The 20,776-nt window shown below is 45.0% G+C and overlaps 2 protein-coding genes across 6 annotated transcripts; one reads left to right on the forward strand and one right to left on the reverse strand.

Annotated features, from left to right (window-relative positions):
- Positions 1 to 216: 216 nt before the first annotated feature.
- LOC106742843 (lipoamide acyltransferase component of branched-chain alpha-keto acid dehydrogenase complex, mitochondrial) lies at positions 217 to 7,044 on the forward strand. 3 transcript variants are annotated; one of them, XM_014616147.1, is made up of 5 exons: positions 232 to 1,049; positions 2,187 to 2,311; positions 3,392 to 3,935; positions 4,924 to 5,319; positions 6,589 to 7,044. In XM_014616147.1, the coding sequence occupies exons 1-5, from the start codon at positions 639 to 641 to the stop codon at positions 6,823 to 6,825; spliced, it is 1,713 nt and encodes a 570-aa protein (XP_014471633.1). In that variant the 5' UTR covers positions 232 to 638; the 3' UTR covers positions 6,826 to 7,044. The 3 variants fall into 3 exon arrangements, with proteins under 3 accessions (XP_014471635.1, XP_014471633.1, XP_014471634.1); XM_014616148.1 differs by having other exon boundaries at positions 960 to 1,370; XM_014616149.1 differs by lacking the exons at positions 4,924 to 5,319; positions 6,589 to 7,044 and adding an exon at positions 4,569 to 4,917 and having other exon boundaries at positions 217 to 1,049.
- A 2-nt stretch (positions 7,045 to 7,046) lies between these two features.
- LOC106742841 (protein lap1) lies at positions 7,047 to 20,723 on the reverse strand. Of its 3 annotated transcripts, XM_014616143.1 has the most exons (11): positions 18,939 to 20,723; positions 18,406 to 18,576; positions 18,092 to 18,227; positions 17,713 to 18,002; positions 16,772 to 17,483; positions 16,118 to 16,308; positions 15,169 to 15,625; positions 13,979 to 14,820; positions 13,337 to 13,408; positions 13,084 to 13,262; positions 7,047 to 12,701 (listed from the first exon to the last, which is right to left on the reverse strand). In XM_014616143.1, the coding sequence occupies exons 2-10, from the start codon at positions 18,559 to 18,561 to the stop codon at positions 13,086 to 13,088; spliced, it is 3,033 nt and encodes a 1,010-aa protein (XP_014471629.1). In that variant the 5' UTR covers positions 18,562 to 18,576; positions 18,939 to 20,723; the 3' UTR covers positions 7,047 to 12,701; positions 13,084 to 13,085. The 3 variants fall into 3 exon arrangements, with proteins under 3 accessions (XP_014471629.1, XP_014471630.1, XP_014471632.1); XM_014616144.1 differs by lacking the exon at positions 7,047 to 12,701 and having other exon boundaries at positions 12,989 to 13,262; positions 19,330 to 20,723; XM_014616146.1 differs by lacking the exons at positions 7,047 to 12,701; positions 13,084 to 13,262; positions 13,337 to 13,408 and adding an exon at positions 13,514 to 13,726.
- Between the last annotated feature and the right edge of the window lie 53 nt (positions 20,724 to 20,776).

Raw genomic sequence — 20,776 nt, forward strand, 5'->3', positions numbered from 1 at the left:
TGCTACAACTATCTCAAGTAATTACGATCATTCCTTTGACAAAATGATAGAAATATTTTGCTGGAATACTCTCTCAATTAGCTCCATTTCATTGATATACGCAGTTTAATTTTTTATTTTCCGTTTAATTCAGTAAATTTCATGATATCTAATATTTCAAAAATTTCTTTATTACCTTTTCAGAATGATACTTTGATTTTCATTATATTTCACAGCACTACACTGAATTTTATGATGAAAATTAGGATTTATCTTGAAATATTTTTTACTACATATTTCAATAATTTTTCAGTAACTTTCATCTCGCTGTTTTTCAAATTTATAATATATCGGTACTCGAATACACGGAAAGTTAAAGTATACTGTTGAAATTTACCGAATTTAACGGAAGAACCGCGTACATTGACGGAACGACAATGAAGCGCGGGATCAATTGCGAAGGGACATCGGTAAGCAATTTTCAGCACAATATTTCTGTCGGGAAAGCGTGGGATTTCAATGTGACAAGAGCGCGGGGCCAATTTTCTCTCATCACACGGAGCGCGATTTTCAAATGCATAATTCACAAATGCCGTCTGTTGATGACGTTATCGTGTTGACCGGCGGTAAGAGAATTGTGGGAGCTTCGCAAGTGCTGAATGAAAAACAGTAACTCCGTTCGATCAGAGCCGAGCGCGCGTGTCACAGCACGTACGACAATGTTGCGCCAATTTGACTCGAAAGTTCACCGAGTCACACGTCGTGCTGCACGTATTGTCCTCGCTCTCGATACTCGGCTTCCAGCTGGGGAAACTCGTAAAATTCCATTGGAGGCCGGAGCCGCGCGCCGAGGAAAAGAAATCCGAGCGAGCGTCGATGCGGCAGGACGGAAACGAGTCTGTCTTGAAGCGGAAAGCCGTCGCTGTCGTCGTCGATTCGCGTATCACTCATGTGTAGGTTCATCGACGGAACGCGCGCGACGCTCGGGTCGCCCGATAACGTGGCTCGATATTCATACCTCCGTCGACTCGTTCTTCATCGCGTTTGAGACGATTCGAGGCGAGAAACCAGTAGGTATCGCAACGGCCCTGAGTGTGAATCCTTTCTCCGGAGACGAGCGAAGAGACGGTGGGCGCGTGAGATCGATCACACCCGCTTCCTCGACGGCGTCGATGCGCGTTTATCGATGCCGTTATCGGCCGTATGTTGCATAATTAGCTGTGTCGCCTGTTTCGCTGTCTCGTGAATAAACATACTCATCGTGTTCCGAAAAACGAGCGCACCGGTCTTTCTCCGCATTCTGCCGTCTCTCTACGTGCTCCTGATCTTCGTGCTTTCGGACGAAGTGGTCAATGGCTCTCTCCAGCAGGTTACTAACTATCTCACGACTGGTGAGTAGATCCGATCACTGAAGCGAGTGCACGTGTCGGCCCGGTGTTTTCCCGAAACGCCATATGCCAGTCGCAACTATCGCGGATTCTTACCAGTGATGCAGTTACCCAGCGAGCATCCTTGTGGAAATTGAACCCTGAGAATTATCAATTTGGAAGATTTTAATTTAGACTAATTTGGAGGATTTACAATGATTGAATACTGGTACTATTTCAGTAATTATTCAATACTTAATCATTAGTTAATATATTTCAAATTGTGTGCTTTTTCTTCTTTCTTTCTTTCTAAGTCCTGTGCCTCTTTGCAGAAGCGTGGTGACCTCTCTCATCAAATTGTGTACATAAAATGTTTTTTTTATTGATATTAATAATAAGATAAAAGTGACAAAAGAAGAAAAAAATACAAACTCAGGATAATATTGAACCTGGAGTTATCCAGTTAGCAATCAAACATTCTAGATCTTCTACTATCGGAACACTTGATTGACATATACTCACTATCTATTGTACTTCTATTGTTTTCTCAATATTTAATTACTGCAAATCCCGTAATTCTCAGTATTAAATTTCTGTAAGAGTATATTTCATCACTATTGCGCTATTAAACATTAGTACTTAAATATTCATATTAACGATAAGGTGATATTTAATCACTGCAATCCTAAGCGCTGAAATGTTCGAGATCACCGGAAATTAAAACATTGATGTTGTGTTACTGTTGCATTCTCAATTAACCTGTTCTCATTGAGCGGAATCGGCTCACCACTCGCTGAGATCGAGAGTACTCGTGCTGATCGCGTGGCCGTTTATGCGTAGGTCGAGAAGTCACGCGAGCCGATATGTCGATTCATAGCAGCCAGTTCGATCCGGCCCGGCGTCGTGGTGCCGTTCAAACTGTCAGACATCGGCGAAGGAATTCGAGACGTCACGGTGAAGGAATGGTATGTCTGCTGAGGAACGCGCTCATTCTTCATGCGGGCGCTCGAGTACCCGGGCCGCCGGGAGGTCAAATTCGCTTAATTCGGTTTAATTCGAAACCAGCCTCGGCGGAACGACTGACTTGTAATTTTCAAACATCGTTTTATGTCCCGAATCTTTGCCCGAATTGTTATTTTTTTACTTTTTCTATACTAGACGGTCACCGATCAACCAAACGGAACGGCTTTTTAGTTTAAGGACTCCGGACACGAGTCAGTCATTGTTTTAGATCATTGAGACAATGCTCCTTTTCATGTTGCTATTCGGTTAGGTGAAACTATTTCACTATTCCTTATTTTATTCATAAATTATGTATTATTGTAACTTTATGCTGCACTTTCGGTTTCTTTGAGTTTTGGATTCGCTGAATCTCAAAGATATCGTCTACCAATTACAATTCTTTTCGTGTCACGTATACTAAAAGGGGTTTCCCCGTTAATAAAAATTATTGTACCTTACGTTATTGCGTGCGTTATGTAAGACAAAGGCTGTTCTGCCTGTGTGTTGCCTATGTAAGACGAAGACTTAAAATATAAAACAGTCCTGAACCGATAAGTAAGCCGTTCCGCTAAGGTTTTTCATACACAAAAACATTTTGTACTCGCGCCAACATCGGTCCTTGTTGCACCTTTTTTTGTGTTATATAACATACCCGTGTGTTAATTTAAACAGTTTTGCAGTGGAACTCCGGGATATTCCCGGCAAAATACCCATACTTACAACTATTACGACCGCAAAGAGTTAATATGTTGTGTTTGTGTTATCTCAATATTTTGTGTTGAATCGATATTCAACATGTATTAAAGGTTGATAGTACTTTTTCAATAAATTCCTAATGTTTTGAATTCAAGAAGGTCTATTAGCCGAAAAGATCTCGCAGAGACCTGGAATTAACGAGAGAATTTCGAGAAAGAGAAACGCGAACGGGGCTGGGCAAAATGTACCTCTGACAACCGGATAAAGCGGTTTGACCTTCCGCGTCGCCGAGTGTCGCCGGTATGCGATGTAATCGCGATAGTGCATTGGTGCGCACGGTGTTTTAGGTTCGTGAAGCCCGGTGACCGGGTCAGTCAGTTCGACAACATCTGCGAGGTGCAGAGCGACAAGGCGTCGGTGACGATCACGAGCCGCTACGACGGCCTCGTCAAGGCACTGCATTATAAGGTTGATGACGTCGCCTTGGTAGGCGAGCCGTTGATCGACATTGAGGTAGAGGACGACTCGAAGGTGAGTACCATCGTGGGAGACGCAGGGAAGACTTCTGACGTGGATCAGACGACGGGCAAGGATGAGAAGACGGACGGAGCGGAGTCGGTGGATCACATTCTGCAGAAGGTCCTGGCGACCCCGGCGGTGAGAAGGATAGCTCTGGAGAACAAAGTGAGGCTGAAGGATGTGGTGGCGACCGGTAAAGGTGGAAGAGTGATGAAGGAGGACATACTGGCGCATCTGCGGCAGATTTCCGCGGATCCGGCTCAGCCGACCAAACAAGAAGCTCCGCAGCAGGCGTTCGGAAGCGTGACGGGTAGGACGGTCGGGATCAAAGGGTACACGAGACACATGTGGAAGACCATGACGCAGTCTCTGGTGAGCGTGCTGCGCCAAGTGTTACTTCTGCCTGCCCTCAGCCAGCTGAAAGTATCGCAAATCTGATTAAGTTTTCGGCGAGTCCTGCCCAAAGAGGCCGGTGACCTGCCAAAAGAGAATCACTTCATTAATCATTGATTCATTAATCAGAAGACTTCGAAGGGAATGGAATTTGGACTGCTTTATGCGAGAGTGACGTGACTCTTTGTATTTTAAAATAAGGAGCTACATGCACCCGAGTGGCTCGGGAAAACGTCCAATGTTGGAATTTTATGGTTTATCTTGAGAATTATTAAGTCGATTTAACTGTAACATAAGTATTCTTAGCGAGATTATTTAGTCTTTGTCGTAAGATTTTTGGATAATTTGTTTATAAACAAAAAGAGGAGAAAATTTGTGGCGAGAAATCGATCTTTTGATTTTGAATGTTAATAATTTTATCAAGAATTAATATTTTAAAAATCATATAATATGTAAGTGAAAATATTGAAGAATCACTTCAAAAGGTCATCTCCACCAAGTCATAATTTGGTTAGTAGAAAAACTCAAACATTTGACATTTTTCGAGCTGTTTGGGTTTATGTAGCCTCTTAAGCAGTAACGTTTCTGATCGTTTCTACGTATATACCACAGTCTTCCAAAGAACGACATCCCTATGTTCTAAGGACGCCCATAGGACGTCCATTGGATAAAGTGTGCTGTATGGGTAACAATACTTACTTCAAGGTGTTGTTCAAGGGGAGTACTTCAAGATTAATGTTATTCACAGCATTTTTTTTGCATTAATTCGACCGTCGATCTTGTAACTAATTTTCCCCTTGTAAAAATATTTCGCATTTTTTGACCTGTGAAAACTGTCAATTTGAATAATGAAAACGTGCATTCAGCTGAATATGATCTGGTTTTAAGGGCTTTGTGATACTTCCTCGTTAAATGTAAAACTCGACGAATCGCAAGCATCATTAACGACACCGAGGACTCCTTCCAGAGCATACCGCACTTCGTCTACAGCGACGAGTGCAACGTGAACCAAGTGATGCACTGCCGGAACGAGGTGAGGGGCGAGTTGGAGAAGCTGGGCGTCTCGCTGACTCTCATGCCGTTCTTCATCAAGGCGGCCTCGAGAGCGCTGCAACAGTACCCCGAGCTGAACGCGTGGTTGAACGAGGCGGACCAGACGCTGCGTGTCATAGACAATCACAACATCGGAGTGGCCATGGACACGCCAGACGGCCTGGTGGTGCCGAACATCAAGAATGTGCAGAGCCTGAGCATACTCGAGATCGCGAAGGAGCTCAACAGGATTCAGGAACTCGGCAAGCAGACTGCGATACCGCTCGCCGACCTCGCCGACACGACCTTCTCCTTGTCGAACATAGGCATGGTGAGTTCGATCTGTCTCGACAGCGTTCGTTCGCGAGCTCAGCGAGAACTTGATTGTTCAGGCTTCTCCTGAAAAGTCAGACACGATGCATGTAAAGAGTGACAATAAGTCTCTGCTTCCTAAAGTTCTCAGAGTGAAATCTCAGAAATCTCAGAAAGTCACTCAAAGCATCGAAGCGACAGTTAAGGTATTCAGAATCGTAAGAATATTTTACTCGAGTTTAGAAAATGAATTGCTAAGTCCTATACTAAAATAGCTGTGATAAGCCTCAATCTTCCTGTAGTCTTCGGGTCTATTTGATACGGAATAATTTTTACTTCCCTGTCACATTTTATGTGATTTGAATGAGCGTTCTGGCATTTTATAATTTTGTTTCATAGTTTAGTTTCAAATTAATATTCTTGAGCCAAGAACCGTCTATAATAGCCGTAAAGTATGCAGTAAGACGTAAGCAGTAAGCTAATTGACCAATTGATTCTGACCAATTGATTGAGTCCGAGAATAATCGAATGTGATTGTTCAATTAGCTTGCTGCTTACGTCTTACTGCATACTTCACGACTATCGTAAATTGTCCTTTAACTTTTTGTTCTAAGCAATAAAATACAACGTGATTCCTGACGAAAAGCGTTTCTCACGTTGCCAAAAGTCGTAATAACGCTTAAATCTTAGGAATTGCGATGTCCAGCGTTGGAAATGCTTTTCGTTAGGAATTACGTTACAATTTACTCCAAGTAAAAGCTGGAGAATTTACTCTAATGAGTGAAAAACCATTCGAGTGACTCGGCTTCGAGTTGCTTTATTGTTCGACTGAAGTTTCACTCCGAGAAATTAATTCAGAGTACATACAAAAAAACACATACTGCGTTTAAATAAAAATTACCTGTTTCAAGTATTTTATAAGTTCATCATAAACATCGAATTTATTCAAAATATATTCTGAATCCTAGTAAATTTAGTACTTCGATTAAGAATATTAAATTAAAACTGTAAAAAATTCAGTTCACTTATATTCAAATCTCTTGAATTCAACTTTTCTTCGATAAAATGTATAACATTCTTGAGAAGAAACAAACCTTTTGCATAAATAAAAATGAGCTTTTTTAATATTTGTAATGAATATAATTCAATATTATTATCAAGAAAATATTTTTTGTTCAAAATAATCATTATCTTTGGCAGAAGAAGAATAAATAAACCGACTAATTGCTATTCTTCGCAGTGCAACGATGTTTTTCTCTGTGTGCTAGAAATCGTCTCATGATTACAGATCGGCGGGACGTACACGAAGCCAGTGATCCTGCCGCCGCAAGTGATGATCGGCGCGATCGGGCGGGCGCAGAAGTTGCCGCGATTCGACGACGAGGGCAACGTGGTGGCGGCGAACGTGATGGCGGTCAGCTGGTCCGCGGATCACCGTGTCCTCGACGGTGTCACAGTGGCCAAGTTCTCCAACTTGTGGAAATATTACGTGGAGCGCCCGCAGCTGCTGCTGATCGGTGCATGAGGAGTCCGGCGGGCGCAGGCAGCGAACACGCTCGTGATAATTTATACCAAGCTGCAGGGAAAATAACTTGTTATCGTAGAGGATTTCTACGACAACCAGGCGCGACAAAACGAGGATTCTCAATACAACGAGGAGGTGCTCTCGGGAGGAGAATTACATTATCTAGGAAAATTTTTTATTCGCTGTATAAAATGCGTCGGCAATAAACCGTTAAGTCCAGCTTTTACGTAAATATTAATTTATTTATTGCTGCACAACCAACTAGGACTTCTCGTTTTGAAGGTCAGACATCTTCCGCTAACATATTCAAAAATGCACAGTAATGATCAGAAGACGACGTCCGAAACGTAGAACGTAGTATGAGTATTTCTTTGTACATCGATCGGTTTTACAAACTATACACATGGTATAAATTATCATACGCCACGGCGGCAACGCGACGAAACGCATAGGGCACGCTAACGAAGTGGTTGTACCGCGCGACGCGGGCATCACTCGGCTTGAAACGGGTTAAGAAACGGTGAACACCGGGGGGAAGAGAGCACGACGACGACAATCAACGTCGACGAGATGCTCGCTCGTCGAATTACGTCGGAGACGTAAGAACGAGAAACGAAGAGAAAATGAGGAAGAAAAAGAGGAGAAAAAAGGGGAGAAAGAAAGGTGAGAAGATTGTCCGGCGCCATACGCTGTTGACGAGGAGAAAGGGAGAAGGCTCGGGTCGCACCTGAGAGATCGGAAGAACGCGGAGGAAACGAACGAGAGGGAAGAGTTACAAGAGGGGGGGAGGGGCACATGACAAAAAACAAGCACGAAAGGTACGACCACTTGATTGCTTTTCTCGTTTCGCTTAGATATATACGCAACAGGTAGTCATTTATAGCGTAGTACACTCATGAGGGCTACAACTTGTGGAGATTTGTCGATCACACGCGCTCAATTTCACCGGGACTCAACCAGTCCCCTCCAGTCATTCTCGGCGCAGGCAAGACGCTGCGTCGCTGAAGCACGCAATAGGTATCCAAAAAGGTAGTCAGTCTGTTTAGTTAGAAGTAGTAGAAAAAGAGTACAATATGTGTGCTTGTGGTCCATAAGAGTGGTGATTCTTCCGTCGACACCGGGCGTATTCCCCCGCCCGCCCCGTTCCTTAGCTCTCTCTCTCTCTCTCTCTCTACCTCTACCGTTTTTTTCTACGATCACCGTTCCGTTCCCACCACGTCTCGACTGCGGAATCGGTTGGTTAAATGCAACTGCGTCGGCGACGGTGACGACGACGGGACACCGCCGAGGGTGAGAACAACGACGAGCCAACGGGCTGGAAAATCAACTGCGCGAGTATAACTCTACTGTGTATAAATTAAAGGAGGAAACGAGAAGAAGAGGGGAAAAAGAAGAAGTGCATGGAGGACTGTCGGTAGACTCTAAATCGAAAATGTCGACGACGACGCCGCGGACATCGGAGACATACATCGTCGACGAGAAATCAAACTGGCGAAAGGGCGCTAACCGGGCTTGTCTGTGTTATTATCGTTCTCTCGACACGTGACTAGGTGCTTAGAAATTATCTTACACATATTCTCTCTCTCTCTCTCTCCCTCTCCTGAAATCGAAGACACGAAGACGCGGCTCCACTGACTTGCTCCGCACGCCCGCAACTTACCGTAAAATCTTATCGTACGTAACACCGAACAAAGATACGAATACAGACACTAAATTAGCAACAACGATATCCTTCATCTTCGCGTAACGCCCCCGTCCCGGTACCGTCCCTTGACGGGGATTGTATGCACTAGGAGTTGTCCCGGATCTTTCCTTTCCGTCCGTGCTTCCTCGATATCTCACCGGTCGGGGATTAACATTGGTGAAGAGATCGACATTGGTTGCGTGAATGAAGGAAATTCCGATTTCCTGCCCGACAAGGGAGGGGGAGATAACCGGCGGGGAAAACCGGTGGGGAAAACAGGCGGGACACCTCCTGTCCGGTAGACAGTCTCTCATTCGTACAGCGCCACGTGGACTTATATCCGGGTGGTAGAGGAAATCACGACGACGTCGAGACGATGAGAAAATGACTGTAACACTGGCTCGATCACGGTTCGACCACTTTCTCGTCATTTCGATGTCACTGGCTGCGCGTTCAGGAAACACAACGGTTGAGTGAACGCTCATTGGCATAAAAATATTCTTTTAGATCCGTCGTGGACTCTTAAGCCTCCCGTGGCCAAGTGGGATATTTTATAAATACCCCGCGACAGTTTGTCGTATTTAACTTTACTGTTATCATATATGTGTATTATTTTTGTATCACGGAATTATAGTGCAATTTTATTTTATAGTTGTTTGACATTTGATGTGGATTTTGTGCGAGAAAAGAAGATCGAAAGACCGAGTTTACGAGGCGGCACCTGATGAAAATTTATCTGTAAGATTCGTAGAAAAGTGGAGTAAACAAATCACTGATTTGCCTGATTTGCCAAAGAGTGAAAGTAATTGAGACTATTTGAGCAAAAGAGTAATACTTATATAGTATCTGGTATCAGAAACTGGATACTTATGTATTACTTTTTTATGTATTAATTCTGATAATGACTGAGCAAATAACGTGAAAAGGATTTTTCTTAATTAACTGGCATATAAATTATATATTATTCTTTATATTCAATCACGTAAGAAAATGAAGAATATCTTAAACTTAATACTTGAAGGGTATCTTAAACTTAATATTTTTATATTGAATAGCGCTGGAATGCCTCAACGGCCAATGACGGAAATTCTAGAATTTGGCCACGGAAGGGTTAAAAAAACGCCTCAATCATAGATGACAATCATTCAACGGTTGCTCAACACACGGTGTGTTCTCACACCATTCGTTTGGACGTTATCGTGATCTTCCCTTCTAGCCGGGCACTGATAATCTGATAATAAGCTCGTCAAATACATACGAACGCAAGTGTATAACGAAACAACAATTTCACTTGTGCTGGAGCGCATATCTCTCCTCGGCTCCCTTCCGTTCCGCTTCTTTCGCTCTTCGCTGCGCGCCGAGCGCGAGCTCCTCCTCGCTCTCCAGCCTCTCCTGCTCATCGAGTCGCGACGTGACATCGGCGACGCGCGAGAACGCGATTTCGCTTTGTCGATTCCGTGCGATGCGATGTCACGCTCGGCTGCCATGACACGCGTCGCAGGGAAACGCGGTTTCTACAAGGTACAGAGATGCGTCCCTCGCGCGGGACGCGAAACGTGGGATATATCGCGAGTAATCTCTCTCTCTCTCTCTCTCTCTCTCTCTCTCTCTCTCTCTCTCTCTCTCTCTCTCTCTGCCGCGGGGAATTCGCCAGACTCCGTTCGAGAGTCGGTCGCGTCACTACCGAAAGACGTCTCATGGTCGATAGTATCTAACAATGTTAACGATAAAAAAACTAAACAACGCTACTTATAAAAGGGTGTGAAACGCACAGTGTGTGTACGTGTGTGTGTGTGTGTGTGTGTGTGTGTGTGTGTGTGTGTGTGTGTGTGTGTGTGTGTGTGTGTGTGTGTGTGTGTGTGTGTGTGTGTTGTGTACGTGTGTGTGTCGCGCGGAACATAACGTTCGACCCTCTAAGCACCCGGTTTCGTATCGTCGAGAATGCAGACTTAGTCTATTATCGCAGACGTGGTTGCATCGGAGGTCGCTGGAACAGCGTCGAAATAAATGCGAAGTAATCACGCGCCGAGTAAGTCGAGGAATCCAACACTGACTCACGTTCACACGGCAGAACTTGAAATCGATCGAACGACGCTCGCGGTTGCACGTCTTTAGGTTTAAGATCAAGCCGACTCGACGATCCCGGACGTTGCAACTGCGATTACATCGGCGCGAAATGTCGTGTGAACAATCATATTGTAACTATACTGTACGACACAGGCAGTTACGACATCGAGAATTGTCAAGTTTTTTCCCCTCAACTTGGCTCGAGGGGCGGCTTGACTGATCGTGAGAACCGTAGACCGTCGGTTCTACTTTTCTACCTTCTTTTCAGAACTGGTTGCGCTAGTGGTTCAAGTTCGAGAGTTTCTCACCGAAGCGTGAGAATGTCGTACGTACGTACGCTTCATACGTTTTATTAGTCCGTTCTTTTTCGCTGAACTGGCTGCGCTAATTCAAGAAACGTTAACGCGGAAACAAAATTAGTCTTAAATCAAGAATAGATATTCTCGTATAGAAGCAAGAATATTATAATCTTCTCAGATTTTTAATTTTAAATTGAATTCAAGTAATACCTGCATCATGTATATACATGCAGAGTCACACGAAAAAGTACTTCACCATCACGTAAGCGTAGAAGCTACACAGCTCCTCAAAATTGAAGATGACTTAAGAAGACTTAAATGTAACAAACCACACAGGATCTTATCGTCTAATGACATGGCGTTAATCGATGAAAAAGAAGCTTTGATAATAATCTAAGCCCTACACAATTAACTTTTATTAGCGGTATTACTTATTTTAACAACAGACTTAGTTTAAGACTGTAATAAACATTAACATTAATAACAAAAGAAAGAAGATTATGACATTCTTGCTTACATATGAGAACATCTATTCCTGATTTAGGATTAAGTTTTTTTTCCCGTGTACGCACACTGAAGCGTGAGAATCTCGTGCGTCTCAACGTGTGTGCAAATTTCTCCAACTAGCGCATCCAGGTGAGCTGAGAAGAATTGACCACACGGTACGTCCGTATCGTATCTATATTACCGGATCGATTTCAAGTCACCGTCTAAACATCGTCATAGCCGGATGCCTGAGGATCGAACGGCGCGCTCGAGATCGAGACGGTGCTATATTGCGATCGGTGCTTCGAGAAAGGTGAAGTCGAAAAAGTAGACAGTCTGTGACTGTTAAACGGCTGAGGACACCGACACACACGAGTATAAACATTATCGATAATAAGTACGGCACATAGAAGAATATTTTTTGCTTTTCTTTCTCACCTCTATACACAAGGGCGACACGAGGCTCCCACAGAGAGAAGCGCCAATTCGTTACCCACGTTATTATTATTATTATTATTATAATTATTATTATTATTCAACACGTTCATGTGGGCTACCCTCTTCCCGAATAGTCGAACAAGATAGAATTTATAGCTTTGCCGTATAATGCAATAACAACACTACTATACAGTCAACAACGTAATAGAGATCGCCACGCGCTCTCCGTGGCGCGCGTGAAAAATCAATTCGGTCCCACGACGGACGACGTGCGCGGCGAAACACATGAAAACTCACTCCTCCCCCCATTGACCCTCTTTTTGCTTTTCTCCAACGAACACCTCGCGAGAAACAATCAAGAGGAAGAGAGAGTGAGTGAGTGAGTGAGAGAAATAGAGAGACTTATTTACAGACCGCTTGAATCTGTGGGAACCTCGTTCAACTTCGACAGATATATAAATCTGTATTTATATAATATATATGCATAGTATATATATATAATATATATATATAATCTTTTCTTTTTTTTTCATATATATACGTTATGTATATGGATAATAAATAGTACTTTGTTTCTGGCACATTGTCGGCTCTCTCTCTCTCTCTCGACGAGGAGAGCGCGCGAGAGTATAGGTGTAAACGAAAACTATTCTATATCAATCAACACACATCGCCACGTGGTGAAACGTGAACGCCTCGCATCCTGGAGTAAGAGAGACGTCGGGAAAGACGTTATTGTTCTAGCTGTGTGTTTCACCTCGGAGGGAGCTATTATGCCACGAGGGGGAGGAGCGGCGCCGCGTAATCACTCGAACTCCGGCCGCGAACGAGACACGAAGGTCGTTAAAAATAACATTCTATATCGTTTGTAGTATCCTAGCACGGGGATCACGTTTCATGTCCTGCATTAATCGTAGAACGATCGATAGTAACCTAACCTGTTTACAATCTTAGCCGACACAAATATATATATATATATATGTATATTCCTCTCATTCTTTCTCACGAACGTTGTGTATGTGTATTTGTATGTGTGACGCGTCACGATGTACGTATATCGATTTGTTCTCTTTCTTTCTTTTTTTCCTTGCGCGGATTTGATTAAAGAATATATTTAAATATATGTATATATATATATATATATATATATATATACATATATTTAAATATATTCTTTAATNTACGCGTGTTAGAGCTATATATATAAAATGTATTCAGTCTGAAGTATGTAAAGCGATCGTACGTCATCTAAAAGAATTAGAAAAAAGTTCTCGAATAACTTACAATCATTGGTGGCGACTTATCATCATAGACACAACGGCACCGGTAGCTCGAAGAACGGCAACAGCGTTATTGTGATCAGACTTGGTGAAGTCGATACCGTCTACCTCTAGAATCTTATCTCCCGGCCGAAGAGTACCCTGAGCTGGCCCGTCGGGATTCACCTTTGTCACGATTATTCCCTGCGACGAGGGAGAAACATAAGTTAGTATTTTCGCACTTCTCTTCCTCGAGAAGAGCCCGCGAATCTACTTACGGTTTCCGCACCCGCTACCCCGCCGGCTATACTGAAACCGAGACCTGGGTTCTTCTTTACCTGAACTGGCAGCTGTGAAGGAAAATCTATTATTAGAAGGATCGTCATAGGCCGAAGGATGAGTAGTTTTTTTCTGTAATCTTTTACCTTCGCTTCATTCCGTACATATATTTCCATATACAGAATAAAATGCTCTATTATTCGAGCAGAGAAAACTCAGATAAGCAAGTTTTCGAGTGACAGAGAAAAGATCACTTTTCTGACATCGACGTTCACTTCTCCGAAAATTATTAGCCAAGTCCCATGACACGTATAAAAACGTAAGCAGTAAGATATAATAAGCAGTAAGAAAATTTACCAATCACAGTCGCAGGCATAAGAGCGGTTTAACTGTCAAAAATAATGAAAAAAGTTTTGAGTTTATTCTTGAAAAGGTAGGAAAATAGTGAGTCAGCTTTCAAAGAAGTGAGTCTTATCCAAATAATTTGTGAGTTAAAAATTAAGTCGTTTATCTGTTATACCCCAAAATGCATTCCCAAAAGAGATGAAAAATTGACCGACTTTATAGTGAAGACCAATGAAAAGCAAAATTTGGATTCTCACACTCTACGTTCTCGATATTCTCGGATGAGCGATACTCACCACGTTGGCGTTCTTGTGAGGACCGAACATCCATTTGAACCTCGGCTTTTTCTCCGAATGAAGCGTCTCGTTCGACGCGGGGGACGCCTGCTCTTTCGTTTCGACAGCGCTGTCCGCGTCGCCTGAGGATTTGCAGTTAAAATTCGGCGTGTCTCGGCCGGAGTTGGTCTCGCTCTTGGCGACGGCGGTAGCGGGCGACGCGACGCTCGGCTCCTCGCCGGTGTTCTTCGTGACGACGAGATTCGGCCGACTCGGCGAGTCGACGTTGTCGCACGAATTGTTATTCGCGTTGACGTTCCCGTTCGTCATCTTCCTCGGCCGGTCGAGCGGCTTCGCCGACAACGTCGACAACGGGCTGCGATACTTCTTCCCCGTGATTGGCGACGTTGGTATGCTGGAGTACGCGCTCAACGACGTTCTGTTCGCCTCCTCCTCCGCCGCGGGACTCGCCCGCTTCACCGAGATGTCGCTGTTGCTCGTCGTACTGTTTTCTATGTGCTTCGCCTTGAGAACGGGAATTTTACTTGGCTTCAAGGCGCGATCGTTCTCGCACGCCTGTTCAGACGAGTCGGCGCCCTCCGGCACCGGTGTGTAGCTTTGGTCCGTCAATTGAGAGTGGTCGATGCTATCCGTTCCCGTCGCGTTGTCCGTCGTCGACGCGACGACGTTCGGGTCGGCCAAGTTCGCCCGGTGATCATCCGGCGGGGACGCGCGTTCCTCGACCTTCGTCGCTTCCGCGCTCGCGTCGAGACTCGCTTTCGATGACACGTCCGGGAACGTCGCGGCCGAATTCGAGGAGGAGTTGAAGGGAGATGAGGGTGAAGCTACACGCGGTTCGATCGCTGAAAGAGGACAAGCGTTCGCAATTAAGTCGTCTTAGATCTCTCTTCGAAGCCTCCTTCCGTCTTTAACTCGCGACGTTGGCCCTGCTCGCTGCAAACTGAACAGGTGAATCTCTCTTAGTTTTAAATTTTCAAGTCTTAAATTTCTGAAATTTTTGATTTTTTTAAGTTTTGAGTTAAAACTTCACACACAAAGTTTCTAGGTTTTTTTAAAAATCCTTCTTAAGTTTACCTAAGGTTTGCAAAGCCAAGCAAACGAAGTAGGCAATATTTTTCTTTCGCGCATCAAGATGTTTCCTTTGCCCGTCGCGAGTTAAAGATCGCTAAATTCCACGTAATTTCACGTACAATTGTTGAATTGCTGGAATAGGGCGGCTTTCTTGGAGAAGGCCGCCGCGATGTGATACGGAGGTGGGACTGGCGGAACGTCGCACGGCTTCGACACGCTCGTCCTCGTCTGCTCGCGAAATTTGCCGTCCGCGTAGATAGTCTTGTAGGGTTCTATGAACTTATCGGACTCCACTATCCTCGCCGTGTTCGCCTTGGAGTATTCGTCCGGTTTCCACGTGGAGTTGACGTAGTCGGCGACCGTCGGCGCCTTGACCAGGTAATCGGACGTGGGATTGCGGATGTACTTGGCCTCGCGAATGTCGGGACTCTTCTCCTTCGCCAGCACGGTCTTGTTCGCTTCGTCGGACGACTCCTCGGACACCGAGTGCTCCGCACCGGTCTCGGCTACTCGGTTGCTCTTGTTGCAGCTCTTGGCCGTGTGACGATCCACAGAGGTTGCAGACGAAGGCGCACTCTGCGGTCGAAGCGAAGCGCGTTGATGAGAAAGAACAGTGAACTTCGCGAGAAACGTTTGTATTTCTCCGTCGGATGTGCAAATAATTCGTTGTACAGATGATCAATATTTCAGAAAACGATTCTATTTTTTCTATTTTCGCACAAACGACAACCGATAGATTTTATACAAAGTTTAATTTAATGAGGAAATAGTAGAATATCTTGATAACGAAGCAATTGACAGAAAAGTGATTCAGATAAAAGTTTTGTAATTTCGAGGGGAACATAAGTTGGTGACACTTTTAACTTCGTTGTATAGTTAATAATTCAAGGTCATCTCAAGGTCAAATTTTTTTTCAGTGGAATCATATGGATTGTTTCCACACTGTTAACCCTATAGAATGTGTAGCGTGAGAAGAAGAAGTGTATAAGAAGTTCGAGCTTTCTCTTCAGATGAGTTATCTTTTGGAGTGACAGAATCACAGTGCTTAACGAACGACGTGTCACTCACTCTTTGATCGTGAATGGACTGATGATGCAAGTTACGGGCGTGCCTGGCGAGATTGCGCAGTTCCTTGGGGTAAGGGGTTGGTGCTCGATGAAGTTGCCTGGGGACTTCGGAATCTACCTCAGCAGCGAAACATATCCTCTTGCCTGTTCCAATGATTGAACTCGAAATCGGTCCTGCGGATTGCGCCATTTCTGTGGACGGACACAATTCACGCCATAGAATCCTCCTTCATCTCTTTCTCTTCGTTATAACTCCCCGTTATATCGCGCAAAAGATTCGTTCCTCCTTTTCTTCGTATACGACTCTCATACGTTGTAATGAATTGATTAAAAAGGCATCAAGAAGGAATAAATAGAATGAAGCACGAGGGAATTTTTCGATCTGACGCTTTCTGCAATGCGTCAAGCTAAAAATGGAACACGATCGATCTCCTCCTCGTTTCCGTTCGGCTTTTATCTATTTGATACTCGATGATCTCACCATTTCATTCCTCGTCCTCCTGCTCGTTTTCCACTGTGGCAGCGTGAAGAAAACACATCGCGTTTCATTTCGTTACGATTCAGAGTGTAGATCGCACGAGGCGATCTTCGAGGTGCAAAGAAATTACGAAGAAGAGAGAGGGGCAAAGAGAAGAAATAAAAAAGAACAGCTTACGCTCCAGATCCTGCCGCGGCTTCTGAGGCAGCATGAAGCAGCTCAGCACCATCATGTCCTCCTCGCAGTTGAACTCCTGCTGAAGCGGCACCAACGGCTGACTCTGGTTGTCGCTGAGCCAGAGTGCCTTCAAGTTGTTCAGATTCAGCATGGAGACCGGTAGAAACTTGATGCAGTTGTTGACGAGATTGAGCACACGCAGGGAGGACAGGTGGCCGAGCTCGGGCGGCACGCGCGCCAGGTTGTTCGAGCGCAGCGAGAGCAGAGAGAGCGCGGTGCAGCTGCCGATCTCGGCCGGCAGGGCGCGCAGATAATTATTGTCCGCGTTCAGACAGTGCAGCTTGCGCAGCAGTCCTATCGAAGACGGCAAGTACTCGAGGAAATTCTTAGTTACTATAAGCTCCTCTAAGCTCGACATCTGGCCGATGTCGTTCGGCAGTGCGTTCAATTGATTGTCGTCGATCTTGAGTGTCACGATCGTGCGCAGGTAGCAGAGCGTGTCCGGCAGCTCGTACATCTCGTTCGAGGACAGATTCATGATCGAGATGTCCCGCCAGCCGCGTATCTCCATCGGCAGCATGTGAATGGCGTTCATCGTGCAGTCGAAGTGATTCAAGCGGTAGAGCTGCTCGACGTTCGCCGGGATTCGCCTGATGTCGTTGCCATCGATCCACAGCTCGGTGAGATTGATAAGATCGCCAACGACTTCAGGCTGTTCGGGACAGTAGTGATACAGTAGTGTCGCGCGAATCGCTCTCTCGCGTCAACTACGCATGCAGGAGTACCGTTTTTCCGAGAAGATCGGGTAGTCCCCGTGAATACACTCGTACTTTCGAGGGAACGGACGAATTCGATGGTTATTCTTCGGATCGACCCGAGAGAGACTGTGAATTCGAACCGTTGGCCGTAGTTGTAGAGGCGAGACAAGAGGAGAGTCTTACCAGCTCTGTGAAGTCATTGTTGCCGATGTCGAGCCTCTGTAAGTTCACCAAACGGCTCATACTCTTAGGCAACGTCATCATGTTGTTCTCCCGCAGCTCGAGCGTCTTTAAGGCTGACAATCGTCCGAAGTTAGCCGGCAGGTATTCTATGTACGCGTCGTTTATGTAGAGCTCGCGCAGACCGACGATATGCGTGATGGCGTCCGGGAAGCGGTCGAAGGGATTGACACTGATATCTATGGAGCGGAGGCTTTTGCATTCCTTTATACTATCCGGTAACTCTTTTATACCTGGAGGAGAAATGCGCACGTGTGTACATGGACGATGCACCCGGAGACGTGAGTTATAATATGTGCGGGGTGTCAAGGTGTACACTGACTGTTTTTGCTGAGGTCCAGGTATTCCAGATTGATTAACGACGCTATGGCGGGTGGTAACGTACTAACTTCATTGTCGCTGAGCGAAAGTACTCTCAACTCGTGGCACTGAAACAACGGCCTGGGAAGATCCTTTATCTGGAAGCGGCAGAATACATTCACATTTCGCTTCAAGTGAACGATGTTAAAGCGGGGCCTACAATGAGAAGGCGTAATTATTCCCCTCGTATGTGATTGGTCAATTCTCAAGACTTACGCCTCTCTAAATTCTCATTGCAGACCCAACGTTTAACCGAGGCAATCGAGACACACTTACTCTATTGGCATCGAGATATAATTTTTCCAACGTTCTTTCGTAAATGAACACATCGGGTGGTACATCATAGAGATTACAGTGATTCAGCTGCAGCTCACAGATGTCTTCTTCCTGGGTTCTCAAACACGCAGCGCACTGCCACCAAGCGCTACCCATTTCATGTGTGTATAGCTATATATGACATATTGATACATACATTAAAAGATTTATTTCCAACAAAATTACCACGTCATTTACCATTTTCATGAAAAAAAAAATCCAGAAGAGCATTGAAAACTTGAAGAACACATACAATGCATATATATTTTCTGACATTTCAGATTTTTCATTTGATCTGAAATATAGTTTTCACGAATTTGACTTGATTCAATTAAAAATTTGAATTTATGCAATTCGACTTTTAAACTTGACGTGAAACTTGAAAAATCCCAATTCCCTCGATATAATCGGACTCGAGGAATTTCAGGCTCAAACGTCACGTGTCAAGTATCTCATTGTCGTCAGAAACATCCTTGGATAGCGCTGTCCATTACCTGTGGGGCTCTCAGGAACGATCCGGCAAGGACATCGAAGCGCGCGTAGGTGCCGTGACTAAGTCGCCCCTTCCCCCTCACTGGCAAGAAGCAGGCGTCGCGGGTGGTCACGCGGAGGACGACAGCTCGTGCTCGCGATCGGCCGATCGCCGTATCACCGCGTGCCGCTGCCTCGGCGCCGCTCGCGGCCGAGGATGATCGCGTCGGCAGACGGCAGCATCGGCATCGCGGCGGTCAGAGCGCGCGCCTCGTCCGTACGTGCGCTCGGGAGACGCGAAAGCGAGCGAGCGAGAGAATGAGAGGGAGGGAGGAAGGGAGAGAGAGAGAGAAAGAGAAGGGGGAAAGAGAGAGAGAGAGCGAAGAGAAACGTCAAGAGATGCGGCTTACGTACCGTCGCGAGTCACTCTCCGCCGCTCTTCTCACGCGCATCTCACTTCCTCCTCATCGTCCTCCGCGCGCGCCGACCGCGAGCGTCCAGCTTGCCGACTCCCCCGAGGAGAGTCCACCTCGATGCCGCGCAGCCTCGCGCCGAGAGAGAGCAGCCTCCGTGCTCGGGCAGCAACGTGTGGAACGCGCGCGCGGACTTGGCCACTCGGTGCAATCGACGCCACGGCCACGGCTCGCTCCCCTTCTAACAATCGGAGCGGTTTACATCGATGCGCCGCCGCGCGCCACTTCGCTCCCCCCTTTCCCCCTCGCCGAGCGAGACGAAAAAAGGCGCCCGTCGTGCCTCGCGAGCGCCCTTCAACTTGCTTCCGTCCCGTTCGCAATCCCCACCTCTGAAAGCTCGTCGTTACGAGCCGTCGTTTCTATCGACGACAAATCGGAGCCTGGCGCGATTCGACGGCGAGGCGGGCGGTCTTTTTGAATCTCCGGCTGCGGCTCGATTCTCCAATTCGTAACTATCGTTCGTGTCCTGAACCTTTTTGTTGATAAAAGGGGCTTGGATACCATCTGATTAGCTGAGAAGCCATATTTAAGGCATTTTTATGGATAAAAGAGAGTTTAGAATGTGGGCTTCTGTGTATGCAGGCTCTATTTCACGTTGCAAACGCTTTAAAGCGCTCACAGACCAATCATGTTCTTTCTTTAGGGGGTCATATGTATCCAGGCTGCTCAAAAAAACGTCCAATGTTTGAATTTCTCTGCTGACCACGCTGACTTTATAAAGAGACGTTCTTTCGAGGGATGACTTTTCGTACTTTTATTTATATGCCCGTTAAAAAATATTTCATACATAATTTAGTATAATTATGCATATATTTATAGATGATTATGTATGACACATTTCTTAACGAGTGTTAGAGTCATTTATTTACATTTACAAAAAGTTGATATGTAATACTGTAATAATGTTATTCTGCTTCCGACACAAAATATTTTATGAACCATTGGATCAATTCAGCCCTGTAGTTTTGCGTATATATTCTTAGTAAGATTATTCAATCTTTGTCGTAGAATCTTTTGATATCTATAATTTGTTTTCATGAACAAAAAAAGGAGAGAATTTTGGCGAAAAATCGAACTTTTGACTTTGAATGTTAATAATTTTATCAAAAATTAATATAAAAAAAAATCAGCTCCGACAAAGCCTGGATAATTTCACTAAGAATATCTATGCAAAACTACAATTAAATCGGTCCAATAGCGGTTCGCGAGATAATTTAGATATCGATTGGCGATGACGAGCTTCACGGAAGCAGTAACAACGTTACTACTTTATATAACGAGCTTCATATGATATGTAAATAAGAGTATGAAGAATCATTTTTTGGAGAATTGAGCCTCCGCATCACTCGACGGTGAATTGGTAGTTTCACTTTCAAACAGCACAATTG

Source organism: Dinoponera quadriceps, unplaced genomic scaffold (genome assembly GCF_001313825.1).
Source record: "Dinoponera quadriceps isolate SergipeBrazil2010 unplaced genomic scaffold, ASM131382v1 scaffold781, whole genome shotgun sequence".
NCBI classification, from domain to species: domain Eukaryota; kingdom Metazoa; phylum Arthropoda; class Insecta; order Hymenoptera; family Formicidae; genus Dinoponera; species Dinoponera quadriceps.